Source organism: Scyliorhinus torazame, chromosome 1 (assembly GCF_047496885.1).
Source record: "Scyliorhinus torazame isolate Kashiwa2021f chromosome 1, sScyTor2.1, whole genome shotgun sequence".
Lineage (NCBI taxonomy): Eukaryota > Metazoa > Chordata > Chondrichthyes > Carcharhiniformes > Scyliorhinidae > Scyliorhinus > Scyliorhinus torazame.
Window position 1 is genome coordinate 236,715,647 of NC_092707.1, and position 24,096 is coordinate 236,739,742.

A 24,096-nucleotide genomic window follows, 5' to 3' on the forward strand; every position below is an offset into this window, starting at 1 on the left:
CTCCACAGCCGCCTTTTCTCGCCTGATTTAACAGCACAGTGCAATTCAAAATGCTGCTGAGGATCACACAACCAGCTAGAGGGGTGGGATCTAAATGCGGTGGCAAAGCTGGGATTCTGAGATCGGTTGCCTTTTTAAAGAGTGCCCCAATCTCAAAGGGGGGGGGGGGGGGGTGGGGGTGGATGCGACGTGGTCGGATGCTCGACATCAACCCCAGTAATTATATTTAAATTTATTGAAGTATGGACAGGGTTTAAACCTCAAATTGCGTCCCTAGTATGTCAGATCGACAAGTAAAGAGTAGCTTTGAGGGAGACCGGGGTGCAGATTACTAATTTGCCATCTCCGTTAGCATATGTCTGTGAAACATGAAAAAAAAAGGAAAAAGACAAATGTCATAACAGCAGGTGTCCAGTGTATAACTGAAATTCAAACTAAGCATTTTATCTGAGTATTATGGTAACTTCACAAGGCTGTTATAACTGTTCACAAGATTGATATTGTCCTAGCATTGATCTAGCTATTAACATAATGCACGAGAACCTAGATTCATTTCATTTTCTGCATGTCAGAGATCAGCTATAGTCTGCTAAATATTTTTAATTTCAGGAATTGCGTGGAAATATTAGAGTGCACTGTAGAGTTCGCCCTTCTTTGCCATTTGACTCTGGAAATGATGCCACAAGCCTTTCAAAAAGGTAAGGCATGCTTTTTTGCAGTCTCACGTAGTTCCTTTTGCAGAATCTCCATAATAGGAATGATATATTTATAGCATGACAAATTTACACTGGTAATTACCATTATAAATGTGAACACTAGAATCTATAATCAAAAGATGACGGGAAGTGCACAAAGGCACAATATTTCTAATATACTGAATAAGTTGTAAGTAAAATTAGATGATTTTACAATGAGACCTAAATTACACCTGCATCCCTGGTCCAATTATTGCCCACTCGTTTTCCTTATTTCAGTTGAAGATTAAACTTGGTTTTGACTGGGCAATGATATAGGAAATTGTTTAACTTAAAATTAACAGCTTAAATATAATCTCATAATTAAAATTGTACAGATGTAAGAATATAGTTACAAGCTCTGGAAAGTAGGTAGAACAAAGAACAAAGAAAAGTACAGCACAGGAAAAGGCCCTTTAGCCCTCCAAGCCTGTGCCAATCACGATGTCCTAACTAAAAAAAAAAAAAACCTTCTGCCCTTACTAGGTCCATATCCCTCTATTTCATCCCTATTCACGGACCCATCCAGATGCCTCTTATGTTGCTAATGTGTCTGCTTCCACCACATCCAAGCACCCACCATTCTCTGCATGAAAAACTTACCCCGCACATCTCCCTTAAACTTTTCCCCCTCTCACCTTGAACCTGTGCCCCCTTGTAATTGACACTTCCATCCTTGGAAAAACCCTCCGACTATCCACCTCTGCCTATGCCTCTCATAATTTTGTAGACCTCTATCAGGTCTTCCCTCAGCCTCCCTCTTTCCAGTGAAAACAATCTTAGTTTATTCAACCTCTCATCATAGCCAACACCCTCACGACTAGGCAACATCTTGGTGAACGTTCTTTGCACTCTCTCCAAATCATCCACGTCCTTCTAATAATGTGGTGACCAGAACTGGACGCAATACTCCAAATACGGCCTAACCATGGTTTTATATAGCTGTAACATGATTTCCCAACTCCTGAACTCAATGTCCTGGCTGATGAATGCAAGCATGCCGTATGCCTTCTTAATCACATTGGCCACCTGTTTTGCCACTTTTAGGGTACTGTGGACCTGCACACCCAGATCCCTCTGTAAGTTAATGTTCCTAAGGAGACTACCATTTACAGCATAATTCATACCTAGATTTGATCCTCTAAAATGCATCACATCGCATTAATCCAGATTATACTCCATCTGCCATTTGTATACCCAAGTCTCCAATCTATTTATATCCTGTTGTATCTTCTGACAATCCGCGGCACTATCAGCAACTCTGCCAATCTTCATGTCATCCTCAAATTTACTAATCAGACCGTCCACATTTTCCTCTAGATCATTTATATATACTACAAAGAACTGGCTAATGACGTGTACACTCCCGCCCAAAATTTCTCCCAATTTTTCGTAGCCCCAGAACATATGTGCGTGGTTTACTGATCCTTGCCCACACTTTTCACACTCGTCTGTCACTCCCACTCATTCTTGCCCTAGCATGTGTACCCTGTGTATCAACTTAAACTGTATCAGGCTCATCCTTGCGCACGAGATGGTCGCATTTACCCTTCGTAGCGCCTCACTCCATATTCCCCAGTTTATCTCCCCCCCCCCCCCCCCCACCTCTTCTAATCTTCACCACCTGCTCACCTCCCTGCTCTCCCAGCCACCTGTATATGTCTCCGATCCTGCACTCCCTTTCCACATCCGGAAACAACTGTCGTTCCAGCAGCGTGTACCTCGACAACCTGGGGAACTCTTTCCAAACCTTCCGTGTAAAGTTCCTTACCTGCAGGTACCTAAATTCACTTCCTCTCAAGAGCTCTACACTCTCCTTCAATTCATCTATACTGGCAAACCCTTCCTCCAAATACAAATCTCTCACCTTAACACCCCCTCCCCCCCCAGCTAGTTCCAGATCTTCACCGCGGACTGCACCATCGGGTTCCTGAGTATCTGCTCGGCGCCATTGGCAACGCTGTCCTCACCATAGCCCTTAATCTGGACCCCTTACAGGATTCCTCCTCCACCTAACCCATTGCCTCACCGTCTCCATATTCGCCGTCCAGTAGTAATGTAGCAGGTTCGGCAACGCCAACCTACCCTGCTGCCTCTGCCTTTGTAACAGGGTCCTCTTAACTCGTGCCCATACCTTCCCTGTCCATACAAAGTCTGAAATCATTTGTCCAGTTTACGAAAGAAGGCCTTCGGTATAAAGATCGGGAGTGTCTGGAGCCCCAACAGAATGTTCATCTTCACCACTTGAACCCTCCCTGCCAATGTCAAGTGCAGCGTATCACACCGCTTGAGATCCTCCCTAGCCTCCTCCACCAGTTTTGTTAAATTCCATTTGTGAAGCATCACCATTTCCTCGCTATTTGAATCCCCAGGTATCTGAACATATCTCTAGCCACCTTAAATGGCTTCTCCCCCTTAATTGGCTTGCCGACCCAACTCATTCACCGGGAACACTTCGCTTCTCCCTACATTTAACTTGTATCCCGAGAACGCCCCAAACTTCCCCAACAGGCCCATGATCCTCTCCATACTCTCCAGCGAGTCCGAAACATACAATAGTAGGTCGTCGGCATAGAGCAACACCCAATGCTCCCTTTGTCCCCTCGTAATCTCTTGTCACTCTGCCGAACCCATAAGAGCCATTGCCAGAGGCTCCATAGCCAGCGCAAACAACAGCGGCGACAGCGGGCATCCCTGCCTTGTTCCCCTGTGTACTTCAGAGTTCCGTGAACCCATGTCATTGGTCCGCACACTCTCCCTCGGTGCCACATATAAAGGCGCATCCATGCCACAAACTTCGGCCCAAACCTTCCCAGGACCTCAAACAGGTACTGCCACTCCACCCAGTGAAATGCCTTCTCTGCGTCCATGGACACCACTACCTCTGTTACCTGATCTCCCGATGGGGTCATAATCACCTTTAACAGCCTCCTCATATTACTAGAAAGCTGCCTGCCCTTTGCAAAGCCTGTTTGGTCCTCGGCAACCAACCCCGGGACACAGCCTTCCATCCTTCTCGCCACCAACTTGACCAGTACTTTCATGTCTGTATTTAACAGTGATGCGGGTCTATATGACCCACGTTCCAACAAGTCCTTCCCCTTTTTTGGCATTAACATGATTGTTGCCTGCGTCATCGTCTCCGGCAGCTCCCCCTTCTCCAACGCCTCATTAAACGCCCCCAAGAGATGCGGTGCCAGGTCCATTGCAAACGCCTTATAAAATTGTGCCGGGTAGCCATCGGGCCTAACACACCTGTCCTCTCACCCAAAGAACCGGCTTATCCTTGCCCCGGTCATGTGAGCCTTATGCAGCACCTTAAATTGTATGAGGCTGAGCCTCACGCAAGAGGAGGAAGAGTTCACTCTCCTCAGGGCATCCGCCCACGTCCCCTCGTCAATCTCCTCACCCAACTCCTCCTCCCACTTACTCTTTAGCTCCTCCACCGAGGCCTCCTCCTCCTCCTGCATCACCTGATGCGTTGCCGAGATCCTCCCCTCTCCAACCCACACCCCCGACAGCGTGGCTCCAGAAGTGGGAACTCCACCACCTGCCGCCGAACAAACACCCTTACCTGCATATATCTGAAGGTGTTCCCCGGGTGGGAGCCCGATCTTCTCCTCCAGCTCACCCAGGCTCGCGAACTTCCCGTCCACAAACAGGTCCACCATCCTTCTAATACCTGCCCTGTGCCAGTTCAGGAACCCTCCGTCCATCCTCCCCGGAACAAACCAGTGGTTCCCCCGAATCGGGGACCACACCGAGGTCCCCACCTCCCCCCCTGTCTCCATTGCCCCCAGATTTTGAGGGTAGCCGCCACCACTGGGCTCGTGGTATACCTCGTTGGAGGAAGCGGCAGCGGCGCCGTCACCAGCGCCTCCAGGCTCGTGCCCACACAGGACGCCATCTCCAGCCTCTTCTATGCCACCTCATCCCCCTCCATCACCCACTTACGCACCATCGCCACGTTGGCGGCCCAATAATACCCACAGAGGTTAGGCAGCGCCAACCCCCCCCCCCATCCCTGCACCCCTCCAGAAACACCCTTCTCACCCTCGGGGTCTTCTGCGCCCACACAAACCCCATAACGCTCCTGTTAACCCGCCTGAAGAAGGCCTTGGGGATCAGGACGGGGAGGCATTGGAACAGGAACAAAAACCTCGGGAGCACCGTAATTTTAACTGACTGCACCCTACCCGCCAGGGAGAGTGGCAGCACGTCCCACCTCATAAACTCCTCCTCCATCTGCTCCACCAGCCTCGTGAAGTTAAGCTTATGTAGGGCCCCCCAGCTCCTAGCCATCTGGACCCCCAGGTACCTGAAATTCCTCTCCGCCCTTTTTAGCGGGGGCTCACCAATCCCCCTCTCCTGGTCCCCTGCGTGCACCACGAACAACTCCCTCTTCCCCATATTAAGCTTGTACCCGGAGAAATCTCCAAACTCCCTAAGGATCCTCATCACCTGTGGCATTCCCCCCACCGAGTCCACCACATATAGCAGCAAATCATCCGGATAGCGCGACACCCGATGCTCCTCCCCACCCCGCTCCAGCCCCCTCCAGTACCTCGACTCCCTCAACGCCATGGCCAGGGGTCCAATCTCCAGCATCGTCCCCCAGTGTAGCCGGAAATGCTCTGATCTCCTATTCGTGGCCACACTCGCCACCGGGGCCTCATACAGCAGCCTCACCCACCTGACGAACCCCTCCCCGAACCTTTTCAACACCTCCCACAGGTACTCCCATTCCACCCTATCAAAGGCCTTCTCCACATCCATCGGCGCCACTATCTCCGCCTCCCCTTCCATCGCCGGCATCATTATAACATTCAAGAGCCTCCGTACGTTAGTATTCAACTGCCTCCCTTTCACGAACCCCGTCTGATCCTCGTCCCCGTCCGTATCTTCAATATTTCCCTGGACGCGGCCTGCCCCCGCAGCTAATACGCTAACATTTGACTTGCCTTCACTCCGTATTCGTACTGTACCCCTCTTGCCCTATGCAGCTGTCCTACCGCTCTCCCCATTGTCAGCTTATCAAATTGCCCCTGTAATTTCTTCCTCTTCGCCAATCCCTCCGTGTTAGGCACCCTTGAGTACTCCCTATCTACCTCCACTATCTTGTTCATTAGCCGTTCATATTTCTCCCTCCTTTCTCTATCCGCATGTGCCTTGAACGAGATAACCTCCCCTCGGAGCACCACTTTTAGTGCTTCCCAAAAAGTGGCTGCAGAGACTTCCCCCTTTTGATTCAATTCTACATATTCTTTAATCACATCCCACACTTTGTCACAAAACCTTCTATCAGCCAACAACCCCAAATCCCGGCCTCTGCTTCTGTCCCAATCTAAGCTGAATCTCCAGCCAGTGGGGCGCATGGTCCGAGATTACTATCCTCGCATACTCTGCCCCTCCCACCCCGACCAAAATCTCCCGGTTCACCACAAAAAAGTCAATTCTGGAATATACGCTGTACACATGCATAAAAAAAGGAATACACCCTTTCCCCTGGGTTCTTGAAGCGCCACGGGTCCACCATACCCATCTTCGTCATAAACCCACCCAGCTCCTTTGCCATTCGTATCCTACCCATTGACCTGGGGCTCGATCTATCTACCCTCGGCTTGAGGACACAATTAAACTCTGCCCCCATAATCATCTGGTGCGTGGCCAAGTCCAGGATTGCTGCCGGAAACCCCCTCATAAAACCAACACTTTCCCATTTTGGTGCATACACATTCACCAACACCACGGGCGTCCCTTCTAATACCCCACTCACAATCACATGTCTCCCACCTGGGCCCCTCACTTCTTTCATCCTCACAAACCCCGTTTTCTTACTCATCAGAATTGCCAGTCCCCGCGACTTTGAATCAAACCCCGAGTGGAAAACTTGACCCGCCCACCCCTTCCTTAGTCCAACCTGGTCCTTCACGGGGGGCAGGGGGGGTGGCAGAGGGGGGGGGAGCAGACAGCCACCAGCCATGCCAGCATTCTCGAAGTGTACCTCGTGGCACTCGCACCTTCCACTCCTTCAGGCAGGCCCACTGTCTGCAGATTCTGCCTTCTCGCTCTATTTTCCTGCTCCTCCACCTTTGCTCTCAACATCTTACAAAGGTCTCCTAAAGAGCCACCTCCGCCTCCAATGCCACAACTCGATCGCTGTGGTCCAACATCACCCTCTCAATCTCTTGGATCGACGACATCTGTGCCTCCATCGCCCTCTCCATCGAGCCCATCAGGGCTGCCACAGCCCCTTTGATGGCCTTCAATTAATCCTCCTGCATCTCCTTCCTCTGCTGGTGGAACTCTTCCTTGATGAAAGCCATCAACTGTTCCATCTGGGACTTGCCAACTTGCACTAGCCCTTCCCCCTCCGCCATCCTTCCACTGGCTGCTGCACCACAAGTCCCTTCCAACTCTTGGCGAGGTCTTTTGTCGGGTTTGGTAACTAGCAGACATATCACTCCTGGGCTAACCTCCTCTCCGACCTTCAGCTACACTTTTCTGTCGAAGTTGCACCGAATTTTGGGTAAAAAGAGCTCTTTGCTAGGCCTTCAAGCAGGAGCTGCCCTCTGTGCGACCACTCACACCATGCATCACCGGAAGTCCCTTTTTCCTTTTAACTAAGTTTACAATTTCCCTTGTCATCCATGATGCCCGAATGCTGCCATTTCTATCCTTCATTTTTATGGGGACATGCCAGTCCTGCACTTCAATCAACTGGCCTTTAAAAGCCTCCCACATGTCAGACGTGGATTTGCCCACAAATAGCCAATCCCAATCCACATTCCCAGTTCCTGTCTAATTTGGATATAATTGACAGCACCCTCATGTTTAATTCCGGCTTTGGGTGAGTCTCACCGTGTCTTTGTGGGTTTTCTCCCGGTAATCTGGTTTCCCCTGACAGTCCAAAGGTGCCAAGAGATCCAAAGGTGCAGGTTAGGTGGATTGGCCATGATAAATTGCCCCTCCGTGTCCAGGGATATGCAGGTTAGGTTGCGGGAATAGGGCGGGGGGGGAGTGGGCATAGGTAGGGTGCTCTTTCAGAGGGTCAATGCAGACTTGATGGGCTGAATGGCCTCCTCCTGCACTGTAAAAGCCCCCTCCAGTGGGGGCTCGGAGCGATACAATTCCTCATAAAAGTCCCTGAAGACCCCATTGATGCCAACCCCACTCCGCACCACACTCCCTCCCCTGTCCTTAACTCCCCCTATCTCCCTAGCTGCATCCCCCTTCCGAAGCTGATGCGCCAGCATCTGGCTTGCCTTTTCCCCATACTCTTAAATCGCCCCCTGGGCCTTCCTCCACTGCACCTCCGCCTTCCTGGTGGTCACCACGTCGAATTCGGCCTGGAGGCTGTGCCTCTTCCTCAACAATCCTTCCTCGGGCACCTCCGCATACCTCCTGTCTACCTTCACCATCTCCCCCACCAGCCTCTTCCTCTCCTCCCCGCTCCCTCCTCTCCTTGTGGGCCCTAATGGAGATCAGCTCTCCCCTAACCACCGCCTTCAGCGCCTCCCATACCATCCCCACTCGGACCTCCCCATTATCGTTGGCCTCCAGGTACCTCTCTATACTTCCTCGGACCCGCTCACTCACCTCCTTGTCCGCCAACAGCCCCACTTCCAAGCGCTACAACGGGCGCTGGTCCCTCTCCTCCCCCAGCTCTAAGTCCACCCAATGCGGGTTTGATCTGAAATGGCTTTCGCCGAGTACTCGGTATCCTCTACTCTCGCTATCAGCGCCCTGCTCAAAATGAAAAAGTCGATCCGGAAATAAGCCTTATGGACATGTGAGAAGAATGAAAATTCCCTAGCCCCCGGCCTTGCAAATCTCCAAGGGTCCACCCCTCCCATCTGGTCCATAAACCCCTCAGCACTCTAGCCGCCACCGGCTTCCTACCCGTCCTAGACCTGGAGCGATCTGGTGCCGGATCCAGCACCGTGTTAAAGTCTCCCCCCATTATCAGGCAAGTCTGGGATCCGACCCAACTTGCGTTGCATAAAACTCTCATCGTCCCCATTCGGGGCATCCACATTGACCAGTACCATCCTCTCTCCCTGCAGCTTACCACTTACCATTACGTACCTACCGCCATTGTCTGCCACAATGCTCGACGCCTCGAATGACACCTTCTTTCCCACCAAGATCGCCACCCCTCGATTTCTGGCATCCAGCCCCGAATGAAACACCTGACCTACCCACCCTTTCCTCAATCTTACCTGGTCTGCCACCTTCAGGTGTGTCTCCTGGAGCATAACCACATCCGCCTTCAGCCCCTTCAGGTGCGCGAACACGCGGGCCCGCTTGACCGGCCCGTTCAGTCCCCTTACGTTCCAGGTTATCAGCCGGATCAGGGGGCTACCTGCCCCCCTCCCCTGCCGACTAGCCATAACCCCTCCTCGGCCAGCCACACGCCCGCACCCCACGCCCGGCCCGTTCCCCACGGCGGCAGACCCCCGTCTCGACCCCCTCCCACTCGCTCCAGCTCCCCCTTGACCATAGCAGCAGCAACTCGAGTCCCCCCCCCCTACCAGCTAGGACCCAACCAAGATGTTTTACTCCCCCCATTGCACTTCCGCAAGTCAGCTGACTCCTGCTGACCCCGGCCACTCCCGCCTCTCCTTCGACTCCTCCCATTGTGTGACACACCCTCCTCTTCCGTTCCCCATCCGCAGGCTCTCCCCCTCCCATCCTATGCGTGGGAAACAACCCTCGCTTCCCCACCCCCTCCAGTCTTCAGCGCGGGAAAAAGCCTGCGCTTTCCACCTACCCGGCCCCACCACCTCTGGCGCAGCTCCTTTTACAGGCCCAGTCCCCTCACCCCCGACTCGGGCCTCCCCCTCCCCCGTGGGGCCCCGTCTCACTGCCGGCCATCCACCCCTGTTCCATTTGCTTACCCCCCTCCAAGAGCCCCCCCCCCCGATCAACCCAACCAAAACAGTGCCCAACCCGCCCTAACCACCCTCACCGGACCAGAGAGAGATAAGAAAAAAACCAAACCAAAAAAACAAGAGCAAAGGACCCCCCCCCTCAAAAAGTAACGTATCAACTGCAATCTCCAAACGCCAATCCCGACCCTCAATCTGTGTCCAACTTCTCAGCCTGTACAAAGGCCCACGCCTCCTCCGGAGACTCAAAATAATGGTGCCGGTCCTTGTAGGTGACCCACAATCGTGCCGCTGCAACATGCCAAACTTCACATCCTTCCTATGCAGCACCGCCTTCGCTCGATTGTACCCGGCCCTCCTCTTCACCACCTCCGCACTCCAGTCCTGGTATATTCGAAGCTCCGCGTTCTCCCACCTGCTGCTCCTCTCCTTCTTGGCCCACCTGAGCACACACTCCCGATCAGCGAACCGATGAAACTGCACCAGCATTGCCCGCGGAGGCTCGTTAGCCATGGGCCTCCTCGCCAGCACTCTATGGGCCCCTTCCAGCTCCAGGGGCCCCTGGAAGGACCCCGCTCCCATCAGCGAGTTCACATAGGCCCCCACGTCCGGCCCCTCCGGGAGGCCCAGAATCCGCAGATTCTTCCGCCTCGACCGATTCTCCATCTCCTCGAACCGCTCCTGCCATTTCTTGTGGAGCGCCTCGTGCGCCTCCACCTTTACCGCCAGGCCTAAGATCTCGTCCTCGGTGTCGGAGATCTTTTGTCGGGCCTCGCGGATCGCCACCCCCTGGGCCGTCTGTGTCTCCAGCAGCTTATCAATAGAAGCCTTCATCGGCTCAAGCAGGTCCGCTTTAATCTCTCTGAAGCAGCGCTGGATAACCTCCTGTTGCTCCTGCGCCCACTGCATCCACGCTGCCTGGTCTCCGCCCGCCGCCATTTTATTCTTCTTCCCTCGCACCTTCTTCGGGTCCACCACCACCTTTTTAGTCGCCCCGCTCCTGGTAAAAGCCATATACTGTCGGGAAACTATTGTAATCTCCTTCCCACACCGGGAAACGTTGAAAAAATGCAGTTGGGGGCCCTGAAAAGAGCCCAAAAGTCAGTTTTTTGCGGGAGCCGCCGAATGTGCGACTTAGCTCCTCATAGCCGCAACCAGAAGTTTAGTGTTTGTGTTTTTAAGTCTCATCCCTAATATTTGGTGTTTTTGCTCTTGCTTGTGGTATTTGTCTATGATGTTGCTTCCAGTGTTTTTATTTTTAAATATATCTCTGCTGTTTTTCTTTTTCTATAGCCATTTGTTTTTATTCCCACCCTTTTTTTAAACTTTCTAGTCCAGGTTTTTTTTCCTTTCCCTCCGTATTTGTGGATTGTTTTTACTGCCACTCCCAATGTTCTGCTTTTATGTAGTTTAGTCCCATGTCTCCTTTGGTTTAGTTTTGTTCACAGTCTAGCTTTGTTTTACACACTGTATAATCTCGGCTAACATTTCAGTGCACAGAATCAGAGTTTTACAGCATAGAAAGATACTTCGGCCCACGGAGTTTGTGCCGGGTATCAAGCAACCATCTATTCTAATCCTATTTTACAGCACTTTGTTCCATAAATGCTGGAGCATTTCAAGTGCTCACCTAAACGCTTCTTAAATGTTGTGAGGTTTCCCGCCTCTACCACCCTTTCAGGCTGTGAGTTCCAGAGTCCCACCACCTTATGGATGAAAAAGTTTTCCTCAAATCCCCTCTAAATCTCCTGGCCATTACCTTAAATCTAAACCCCCTAGTTATTGACCCCTCTACTAAGGGAAGAGGTTTCTTCCTATCTACTCATCTAAATCCTTCATAATTTTGTACACTTCAATCAGGTTCCCCCTTAGCCTTCTCTGCTCTAAGGAGAACGATCCCAACCTAATCAGCCTCTCTTCATAGCTGAAATGCTCCAGGCCGGGCAACACCCTGATGAATCTCCTCTGCACCCTTTCTAGCGCAATCACATCCTTCCGATTGCATGGCATGCAGAACTGCACAAAGTACTCTACCTGTGACCAAACCAGCGTTTTACATGGCTCCATCTAACCTTATCATATGTTTGCCTCTCCAAGTGGAAATTAATTCCCTACCACCGATGTTGGACTCACTGGTCTATAGTTGCCCAATTCTTCTCTACTTCCCTTCTTGAATAATTATACCACATTAACTCTCCTCCAGTCCTCTGGCAACTCTCCTGTGGCCAGAGAAGATTTGAAAATTAATCTCAGAGCCCCTGCAATCTCCTCTCTTGTCTCACAAAGCAATCTCGGATGCATCTCATCTGGGCCTGAGGATTTATCCACTTTTAAGCCCGCTAAAACATCCTCCCCCTCAATGCTAGTCCGTTCATTTATATCACAGTCTCACTTCCTGCTTTCTATATGTACATTGTCCTTCTCCATTGTGAATACAGATGCAAAATACTCATTTAACTCCTCACCTGCATCAATCAGCTCCACATGCAGGTTGCAACTTTGGTCCCTAAGAGGCCCTTCTCTTTCCCTGGTTACCTTCTTGCCCTTAATACACCTGTAAAAGACCTTGGGATTCTCCTTTATTTTCCCCGCCTTTGTTCATTCCCCTGAATTTTTAAAAAAGTTTCTATACTTCTCTAAGGCATTCACTGTTTTCAGCCATAAGCCTCCCTTTTTGTCATGATCTAACCTTGTATTTCCCTTGATATCCTGGCTTCTCTGGACTTTGGTCCCACCCTTTACAGGAACATGATGGCTTTGTACTCTCTCTATTTCTTTTTTGAATGATTCCCACTGCTCTGATGTGTGTTTTCCTACAAGTGGCTGCTCCCAGTACACTTTAATCAGATTCAGCGGCATGGTAGCACAGTGGTTAGCACTGTTGCTTCACAGACCAGGGACCCCAATTCGATTCCCAGCTTGGGTCACTATTATGGGCCAGGGTTTAGAGAACCCCAAAGTATATCATGGAGTTCACCTGACCCACAACTTTAAATAGATTTTGGTTATGGGGAGCACAAGGGCCCACTTTACAGGTGTGGTGCAACAGAGAACTAAAGTATGTTTAAAACAAAACAATGGGGCGATTCTCCCAAATGGAGCCCATGTGTTCACGCCGTTGTGAACGCCGTCGCGTTTCAAGACGGCGCGAACCGGGCCCGGATACGACCTGTTTAGGTTTAAGGTGAGAGGGGCAAGGTTTAGAGTAGATGTACGAGGCAAGATTTTTTACGCAGAGGGTAGTGGGTGCCTACTCGCTACCGGAGGAGGTGGTGGAAGCAGGGACGATTGTGACATTTAAGGGGCATCTTGACAAATACATGAATAGGATGGGAATAGAGGGATACGGACCCAGGAAGTGTAGAAGATTGTAGTTTAGTCGGGCAGCATGGTCGGCACGGGCTTGGAGGGCCGAAGGGCCTGTTCCTGTGCTGTACATTTCTTTGTTCTTTGTTCTGTTCTGGCCCCACAGGGGGCCAGCACGGCGCTGGAGCAGTTCACGCCGCTCCAGCCTCCTTTCCCGGCGCCGCGCCAACCCACACATGCGCAGTTGGGCTGCACCAACCCACACATGCGCAGTTGGGCCGCGCCAACCTGCGCATGCGTGGGGGACTTCTTTAGCCCGCCGGCCCCAACTCAGCGTGGCGTCGGTGTTCAGGGGTCGGCCGCGCAGGGAAGTAGGCCCGGAGGGGGGGGGGGGGGTGGAGAGGCTGGCCCGCCGATTGGTGGGCCCCGATCGTGGGCCAGACCCCATCTGAGGCCCACCCCCAGTGAAGGAGCTCCTCTTCTCACCCCCACCTCCGCCCCACAGGCCGCCCCCCCCCGGATCGTGCACGCAGAGTTCCCACCGGCAGCGACCAGGGGTGAACGGCACCGGCGGGACACTGTCGTATCCGCGTGGCTGCTTGGCCCATCGGGGCCGGAGAATCAATTCCCGTGGCCGGCGCCGCGCCAAACGTGCCGGCGCAAATGGCGCTGATTCTCCGTACCTCGGAGAATCTCACGCCGGCGTCGGGGCATCGTGGCGTGGTTATGCCGATTTTCTGGCCCGGCGCGGGGCTTGGAGAATCGCCCCCAATGTTTATTCTATGAATCCAGTTAACATTTTATAAACATACAGTAAACATCTTATCAACTGATACTTTCCCAAATACAATATTCCATAGGTAACCCTTAATAACTTCCCAAACAACATTCATAAGTTGAATCCTTTTTAAAATAAAGACAGAAGGTTTAAATATTCTACAGAAACAGGGATTACTTTGAAATCATCAATGATCTGGAGGCATTCCTTAGCTTGTAGAGAGAGAGATCATTATACAGCTGCTTTCTTTGAATGCAGCTATCCACCTCTGAAAACGAAACCAAAAACACACTGCATCTGCCAGCTCAAAAACGAAAGTGAAAGACAGACAGCCCAGCTCCACCCACACACTGACATCACTGCAGCTATTTGATAAACACCCATTTCTTAAAGGTACATCCACCTGACACCACTGCCTGTGCAGAGTCTGCACGGTTTCCCCGTGTCTGCGTGGATTTCCTCCGGGTGCTCCGGTTTCCTCCCACAAGTCCTGAAAGACATGCTGTTAGGTGATTTGAGCATTCTAAATTCTCCCTCTGTGTACCTGAACAGATGCCGTAGTGTGGCAAGTAGGGGCTTTTCACAGTAACCTTACTGAATGTTAATGTAAGCCTACTTGTGACACTAATAAAGATTATTATCAGATTACTATTCATATTTTCCTTTTAAAATCGACCTCCTTCCAATTCAGAACCTTTATTTCTGGTGCCTCTGTCCTTTTCTATAACTACCTTAAATCTTTCTGAGTTACGTTCATTATCACCGAAATGCTCCCAAACTGACACTTCTACCATCTGCCCAGCTTCATTCCCTAAAACTAGGTCAAGTACCACCCCTGTCTCTCTTGCAGGTCTTTCCACATGTAGGCTCAAATAACTCTCCTGGATGCACTTTAAGATTTCGGCCCCCCATGCCATTCACGCTCTGACTATCCCAGTTAATATTGGGGAAGTTGAAATCACTTACTATTGTTACCCTATCATTTTTACACTTCTCTGAGATTTGCCTACATATCTGTATCTCTCTCTGACTGGTTGGGGGCCTGTAGTACACTCCCAAAATCATGATTGCCCCCTTTTTTGTTTTTAACTTCCACCTAAATTGCCCCAATTCAGGGGCGTCATTCTCCGACCCCCCGGCGGGTCGGAGAATGGCCGTTGTCCGCCGTGAATCCCGCCCCTGCCGGTTGCCGAAGTCCGCCCCGCCAGCTGGCGGAAACGGCGTTTGTTGCCCCGCCAGCTGGCGTGGAAATGACATCCCCGGGCGACGCATGCGCGGGAGCGTCAGCGGCCGCTGACAGTTTCCCACGCATGCGCAGTGGGGAGAGTCTCTTCCGCCTCCGCCATGGTGGAGACCGTTGCGGAGGCGGAAGGGAAAGAGTGCCCCCACGGCACATGCCTGCCCGCGGATTGGTGGGCCCCGATCGCAGGCCAGGCCACCGTGGGGGCACCCCCCCGGGGCCAGATCGCCCCACGCCCCCCCGCAGGACCCCGGAGCCTGCCCACGCCGCCTTGTCCCGCCGGTAAATACCTACTTTAATTTACGCCGGCGGGACAGGCAATTTCTCGGCGGAACTTCGGCCCATCTGGGCCGGAGAATCCAGAGGGGGTCCCGCCAACCGGCACGGCCCGATTCCCGCCCCCGCCCAATCTCCGGTACCGGAGAACATAGAACATAGAAAAATACAGCACAGAACAGGCCCTTCGGCCCACGATGTTGTGCCGAACCTTTGTCCTAGAGTAATCATAGATTAACATTGAATTTACAGTGCAGAAGGAGGCCATTCGGCCCTTTGAGTCTGCACCGGCTCTTGGAAAGAGCACCCTACCCAAACTCAACACTTCCACCCAACACCAAGGGCAATTTGGATATTAAGGGCAATTTATCATTGGCCAATTCACCTAACCCGCACATCTTTTGACTGTGGGAGGAAACCGGAGCACCCGGAGGAAACCCACGCAGACACGGGGAGAACGTGCAGACTCCGCACAGGCAGTGACCCAAGCCGGGAATCGAACCTGGGACCCTGGAGCTGTGAAGCAATTGTGCTAACCACTATGCTACCGTGCTGCTCTATGTCTCTGTGATAGCAATAATATCAAACTCCCATGTGTTAATCAACACCCTCATTGGCCTTATCTGTAAGACTCCTGGCATTAAAATAAATGCCATCCAGCCGTGCCTATTCCCCTGTGCCTTTACATATCTATCTTTGTTCTGCCTTCCAGGTTGACTTGTTTTTTCTTCTATATTTAAATGTGCATGACTCCCTACTGTACCTTCACACTGTAACCCATCCTCCTACCAAATTAGTTTCAACCTTCCCTGTACGGAAAAGATGCTGCACTGGCAGAGCTGCCAACTTTTGAATGAAATATTAAACTGGGGTCCTTTTTGCCTGTTCAAATTCTCTTAAATAGATGGTATTCAAAGAGCAGAAGTGTCCTGGCTAGAATTTATTTCTCAGCAATTACCACCAGAACAAATTAATTGGGCACTTATCACGTTATTTGTGAAGCCCTTCTTTCACACAAATTGATTACTCTAAACAACTGTGACTACAATTGAAAAACAATTTATTGGTTGTGTAGTACTTTGAATGGCTTGAGAATGTGAAAGACGCAATTTCTTTCTTCGGGATCTGTTCCAATCTAGTATCATCTTTTTTAATAGCGGCACTGTTTGCTTATATTTTTGGTCTGGTCACAAATTATGTTTTTCTTTAATCCACATTTTAAGACCTCCCATCCACAATGCATGCAATTGTTCATTCTTTCCTTTCTTTCATATCATTCTCATCAATTTACTTGACCTAACTCTCGTTTCCTGCACATACCTCATCTCACTGTAACCTCTAATTCTCCAGAAATCTTCACATTCCTTCTGAAACTCTTCAACATTTCTCATTACTCCTGCTACCTCTACCACTACCTACTTTCAGTCTCTCCAAAACCCAACAGCTTCTGCTATTTCCTTTCTCCTTATTCATCAATCCCAACCTAGCTCCATTGATTCTCACATATTTGGTGGGCTTCTACGGTATGCCAGCCGCATGTTTCTCGGCCACGCACCGTTCGCTGGTGATGGGATTCTATCTTCCCGCCAATTGTCAATGGGATTTCTCATTGTAACCACTCCACACCACCGGGAAATCTGCTGGCGGGAGTGTGCTGCCGGCGGAAAAATTGAATCGCAATGACCGGAGAATTCCAGCCATGATCTTCACATTTCAGTCTTTTAAAATACTGATAATTGAGATAAATGAATATTAACTATATACTGAAGCACTCATTAGTTTAATGTTACACTTTAGTGGCACCCAACCTTTCTTTCTAGGCTGCCTGCCATGAGATCCCAGCAAACCCAGACAAGGTTAAAATCCATATTATTATTAATTTGCATATATCTGAAGCTGCTGGTACCAAAGAATAACCTGCATTATGACCAGGTGAGAAGGGGTGAGCTGGCTTCACCCTATTCAATGGCTTTGGTTGGTCACACAAAGGTTTAAGTTTATTTTTATGAGGCTATGCCTTTTTAAAATCACAATGTATTTTATTATTTAAGCTGTGAGCAATAGGAGTCAATCAGACAAGGTTTTCTTGAGTCAGAGCAAATTTATTAACTAAGAAACCTAAGAAACAGGATAAAAAGGCGTCATCAAGCATTTGGCTGAAGTAACGTCATTAGGGCGCACAGAACCACACCTATACACAGAGACAGACCCACACACACAGAATCACACTCATTCACACAGCACCACACCCACACACAGAACCACCATCCATACACAGCGACACACACATCAGAAATAAGGGGAGGTAGAGTCCAATAAGAAAAAGGTAAACGCATATATCACCACCCTCAAGGAACAAGTCAGGAGTGTCTTTCAGGAGAATTCAGGAAAATACTCTCCACTTGCCTGGATGAGTGCAGCTCCAACAACACTCAAGGAAATTGATACTATCCTGAATATTGTGGGAGCTTAACTGGTAGTTTTCAACTATAGCGTCCTTCACTCCCCAACATACCAGACGACAGAGTTAGAGTTTCAGCTCATGAACTTCTTTATTCAAGCAATAGCAGGGAAGCTCAGCTACAACTAGATGGCTTGCTAACTCCCTGAGCACCGAAAATGCAGGTCAAATATACTTTTCTCTGTTATCTCAAGTAATGAACATACACCAATCAAAAGAATACATTTGTACCAAGTGTTGATAGGGGGCATATTGGAGCTGCTTAGAGTGTTTGAGTCTTTTTCGGGATATAAACAAGTGAATATTTTGTGGTGTCTCAGCCAGGGGTGGGGGGGTCTATCATTCCATGGGTAGATATCTGGGGGTGCAGGTGGCACGAGATTTGGGGGGGGGGGGTCTCCGTAGGTATAACATTACCAGTCTGATGGGGAGGGTGAAAGCGGATCTGGCAAGGTGGGATGGTCTCCCTCTGTCGCTGGCAGGTCAGGTACAGGCAATTAAAATTGAACGTGTTGCCGTGATTCTTGTTTCAGTGCCTCCCGATCTTCCTGCCAAAGGCATTTTTCAAGGAGGTGAAAAAGATGATTATCTTGTTTATATGGGAGGTGTGTAGGATTAGGAAGGTGCTGTTGCAGAGAGGACGGCAGTCAGGGGGGTTGGGTCTTCCGAATTTAATATATTATTACAAGGCGGAGAAAGTGAGGGGCTGGGTTAGGGGGGGGACGCCCAGTGGGTTAGAATGGAGGAGAGTCTGTGTAGGGGGTCAGGGCTGAGGGCGTTGACAACAGTGCCACTCCTGATGGCCCCGGGGAAATACTCAGGGAGTTCGGTAGCAGTAGCGACGTTGAAAATCTGGAGACAGTTGCGCCAGCACTTTCGGCTGGGACGGGGTCAAGGGAAATGCCGATTCGGGGAAATCACAGATTTGAGCCGGGGAAGTGGGATGGGAGTTTTCGGAGATGGGAGGAGAAGGGAGTCAGGGCATTAAAGGATTTGTTTCTAGGGGGCCGGTTTGTGGGATTGAAGGAGCTTGAGGCGAAATATGGGTTTGGGGCTGGGGGAAATGTTCAGGTACATTCAGGTCCGAGATTTGGCTAAAAAGGAGATACCGAGCTTTCCGGTGGCGCCGGCCTCCACCACTGTTGGAGGAGGTGCTGACGGCAGGGGGAATGGAGAAGTGGATGGTGTCAGCGATTTATCAGGTGATTCTGGGAGAAGAGAACGCACCGCTAGAGGGGATTATGGCAAAGTGGGAGGAAGAATTGGGGCAGAGCATGGAGGGAGGGGTTGTGTTATGAGGTGCTCCATAGGGTAAATGCCTCAACTGCGTGCGCGAGGTTGGAGCTGATACAGCGGAAGGTGGTGTATAGGGCGCGCCTCACAAAGGCGAGGATGAACCGACTCTTTGAGGGGGTAGAAGATGCTTGTGAACATTGTTCACAACATGTTCATAAATCATGTTCATATGTTTTGGTCCTGTCCAAAGCTGGAGGGGTATTGGAGGGAGGTGTTCAGGATAATTTTGAAGGTGGTACATAGAACATAGAACAGTACAGCACAGAACCTCTGAGCCTGAATCTTTTAGTTATGCCCCCTTGTAACAGCTGTAAGGCTTGAGCCGGGTCCTTTGAAGGCCATATTTGGCATATCGGATCGGCCGGAGTTGGAAGCAGGTGCGGAGGCAGATGTTTTGGCCTTCGCCTCGCTGATCGCCCGAAGGATCCTGTTGAGGTGGAGGTCAGTTTCTCCACCCTGTGCCCTGGCGTGTCGGGGGTTCTGTCGGAGTTTGTAACACTGGAGAAGGTGAAGTTTGAGTTGAGGGGAAGAGTAGAAGGGTTCTACAATTCATGGGCTTTGTTTATTATGCACTTTCAAGAATTGGATGACACGAACATTAGGGGGGGTGTTGGGGTGGTGTTGGGAGGGGGGGGGGGTGTGGGGAGAGTTGGACTGTGTATGTTGTTGGTAACTATGTATGGGATGAATGGTGGATTCCTGAAACCTTTTCTTTGATGTTTGTATTTAAAATGTTGAGGGTTGTTTGGGGGTTGGTGGGAGGGAGGAATTGTTGGCCAGGGGATTGACATTGTATTTGTTATTGTTGATGGGTGTAAATTTGGATGAAAAAGTGAAAAAGGAGGAGAATGAAGATATTTATAAAAAAAAGAATACATTTGCTTAAAAATTATCTTTGCCAATTCACAACTAATAATTAGAATTACATAATGCATTATGTATGAGTATAATCACCAATCATAATCAAGGCACATACATAGTGTTATAATATTGCCAAGCATCCAAGTATTGTACTTATCTATTAGCTACTAGACTTACATAAGATGAGAGTATGCATTAAATGTGGTGCCCCTTACTCCCATCTCATTGTCCTATGTTTGTACGATTAATGCAATTATTGAATGTGTGAAAGCTGTGTGACTACTGAAGGACAGATCAAGACAGACAACCCTGACCTATACAAGAAATCCAGGTACGACCTTCGGAAAGCCATCCGAGATGCCAAGAGAGAATATCAAACCAAGCTAGAGTCACAGTCAGACACTCGACGGTTGTGGCAAGGACTAAACAACATAACGGGCTACAAAGCAAAGCCGAACAGTAACTCTGGCAGCAGCGCACCCCTCCCCGATGAACTCAATGCATTCTATGCTTGGTTCGAGCAGGTAACCACCAATCCGCTGTCGAGTGCCCCAGCAGCCCATAATTCACCCATACTCACCATCACAGCTTCCAAAGTCAGATTGGCCTTCCTGAAAGTGAACCCTCGGAAAGCGACGGGCCCGGACGGGATCCCTGGTCGTGCACTCAGAGCCTGCGCGGACCAGCTGGCAGAGGTATTTGCGGACATCCTTAACCTGTCCCTACTCCACTCCGAGGTCCCCACCTACTTCAAGAAGACCACCATCATACCGGTACCAAAGAAGAACCACACAACGTGCCTCAATGACTACCGTCCAGTGGCCCTGACTACAGTTGTAATGAAGTGCTTCGAGAGGTTGATCATGAAGCACATCACCTCCATACTCCCAGAATGCCTTGATCCACTGCAATTCGCATACCGCTGCAACGGGTCCACATCCGACGCCATTTCCCTGGCCCTACACTCATCCCTAGAGCATCTCGAAAACAAGGACTCCTACATCAGACTCCTATTTATTGACTACAGCTCCGCTTTCAACACCATAATCCCAGCCAAGCTCATATCAAAGCTCCAAAACCTAGGACTTGGCTCCCCACTCTGCAACTGGATCCTCGATTTTCTGACCAACAGACCACAATCAGTAAGAATGAACAACACCTCCTCCACAATAGTGCTCAACACCGGGGCCCGCAAGGCTGCATACCTAGCCCCCTACTCTACTCCCTGTACACACGACTGCGTTGCAAAACGTGGTTCCAACTCCATCTACAAGTTTGCTGACGATACGATCATAGTGGGCCGGATCTCGAATAAAGACGAGTCAGAATACAGGCGGGAGATAGAGAACCTAGTGGAGTGGTGTAGCGACAACAATCTCTCCCTCAATGCCAGCAAAACTAAAGAGCTGGTCATTGACTTCAGGAAGCAAAGTACTGTACACACCCATGTCAGCATCAACGGGGCCGAGGTGGAGATGGTTAGCAATTTCAAACTCCTAGGGGTGCACATCTCCACAAATCTGTCCTGGTCCACCCACGTCGACGCTACCACCAAGGAAGCACAACAGTGCCTATACTTCCTCAGGAAACTTAAGGAAATTTGGCATGTCCACATTAATCCTTACCAACTTTTACAGATGACCATAGAAAGCATCCTATTGGGCTGCATCACAGCCTGGTATGGCAACTGCTCGGCCCAGGACCGCAAGAAACTTCAGAGAGTCGTGAACACAGCCCAGTCCATCACACAAACCTGCCTCCCATCCATTGACTCCATCTACACTCTTCCAACTTCTTCCATCGGGCAGGAGATACAGAAGTCTGAGAACACGCATGAACAGACTCAAAACCAGCTTCTTCCCCACTGTTACCAGACTCCTAAATGACCGTCTTATGGACTGACCTCATTCACACTACACCCTGTATGCTTCATCCGATGCCAGTGATTATGTGGTTACATTGTATATGCTGTGTTACCCTATTATGTATTTTCTTTTATTCCCTTTTCTTCCCATGTACTTAATGATCTGTTGAGCTTGGTCCTTGTGACTTATTTGTTGTTCTGGCAACTGCCTTCTGCTGCTAGCTTGTTCTGTCTGTAGGAATTCAAACTTTCCAATTATGACAAGCAGCAGCCCATGTGAACGCTTAGGTTTTATTTTAAGCCTCTATAGGTTTTATACAAAAACTTGGATGATTTCATGAATAAAGGTTTGTCACAATTCCATCTACCATCACCAGTGCAACGTAATTACAGTTATATACTACCTGCAGGCTGCACAAAGTAGCACTCCACTGCTACTTTGGCAGCGCCTTACAAACCTCCAACTTCCGCGATCTAAAAGGACAAGGGCAGTAGGTGCATTGAAACACCACCACCTCCTAATTTCCATGTCACACACCATCCTGATTTGCATTTATGTTGATGTTTTTTCATATTTGCTGAGTTACAATCACAAACACCCAACCTAACAGCACTGTGGGAGAACCTTATGGTGTTCTGAAGGTCAATAAGTTTTGTGCTTTAACCATATGATTATTTAACAAGAAGAACCCCATCACCAAGGTTCCTTAGGCAGCACCAACCAACCCCACGACCACTATCATCTAAAAGGACAAGAGCAGCAAATACATTGGAACACCACCATTTGGAGATTCTCCTCCAAGTCACTCACCATCTTGACCTGGAAATATATCGCTGTTCCTTCACTGTCGCTAGGTCAAAATCCTTGAATTCCCTCCCTAATAGTGTTGTGGGTGCACCTACACCTCAGTTGCAGCGGTTCAGGAAGGCTGCTCACCGCCAACTTAAGGGAAACTAGGGAGGGGGGGAACAATAAATACTGACCTAGCCAGCAATGCCCACACCCCGTAAATGAATTTCAAAAAGCACCTTTCCACTGATGCCCACAGCCCAAGAATAAATGTTAAACAACAGAATTGAAATTTGTAGTTTACTGTCTGGGCATTTTCAATCCATTTAGTAGTCTTTAGTGAATTATGTATTAAAGCTGAAACTACTCCTTTCATGTTTTTGGAAACCTATTCTAGGCTGACCAAAGTCTTATTGAGGCTATTTACCTTTGCAATTACAATGCTAATAATTATTTTTGTTTAGACTATAAAAGATAACAGTGATGTATTATTTGAATTGCCCTTTTTTTTACACTGGTGTCCCTTATCAGTTTTTCAAATATTTGTTGCACATGATATTTTGTAGGCCTGGAACTGCATCAGAGAGGGTGATTCATTGGATTGATGATGTGAGTACTATCCTGAACATTGTCCAATAATATCTTACCATTGTGTTCGAAAGTGTAATTAGTGATGTTAAAAATAAGCCACTTGCTAGTTCATTGTTTTTGTTTTAAATCTGCTCCCCTACTTAAAATTGTGCCTTGAAATTCTATGATTATTCTTTGTCCATTATTATTATCTACATGGTCTAATTATTATTATACTTTTATAATTGTTTATCTTAATGAGATTTTCTTCATCGTTACACAAATAACAACATCAGATTACACTGGATGGTCGCATCAGCAGATCTCATGCCAGCCCTTGCATTAATACCGTCTCCATCTGATGTTCCTCGATTCGAGAATGAAGTCTACTTAGGATCGCGGGTTCCTGCCATGGGTTTTCATGTGACTGAACAAGTTAATTTTCAACCTGCATATTGGACACATGGGACAGGACGCCCCATGAGATATTTGGATCCAGAGTTCAGGATTTGATTCCTTTTCTTTTCCTTCTCTTCTGTCGCTCTACCTTATCATTTAAGCCTTGTCACCATTCTAATGATTGGTAGCATGCTCCTCTTAGTCATTAATGTCAATGCTGTTGTGCTTCAAGGATAACTTTAGTGTTTATGTTTTCTTTGTCCTTTGGAATTCTGGCCATTTGAGAGTTGAGAAAACAGGACCTAATGGGGAAGATTGTTTATGGTCATGCAGGCACAGTGTCCAGTCCATTGAAGTTGATTTTGCGGGAGTTTTGCCTGAATGCCTCTGGAACTGGCTTCAAGGAGGATACTAGTGTCTGTTTGATGGTTCTCCCTTTGAATCCGGATGATGCGGCATAGGCATTGCTGATGGAATCTCTCTAGCACTCTTATGTGTCACTGATACAAAACCCAGGTCTCACTGCTCTGTATGTAGGTGTTTTTTGACTTGTGGAAGACTTGTCAAGCAATCACAGCTGTATTTTGTAGAAAGCTGAGCAGGCGAAACTGACCAAGTTTTGGATCTCCT

General features: G+C 49.3%; 1 protein-coding gene across 3 annotated transcripts in view; it reads left to right on the top strand.

Moving 5' to 3' along the window:
• Positions 1-24,096, top strand: part of kif25 (kinesin family member 25) — a 331,410-nt gene that overhangs the window by 82,927 nt on the left and 224,387 nt on the right. For all 3 annotated transcript variants that reach the window (XM_072503593.1, XM_072503588.1, XM_072503600.1), the window contains exons 6-7: positions 610-698; positions 23,064-23,106. In XM_072503593.1, the coding sequence (XP_072359694.1) occupies positions 610-698; positions 23,064-23,106 (132 nt within the window). The remainder of the gene's footprint in view (positions 1-609; positions 699-23,063; positions 23,107-24,096) is intronic.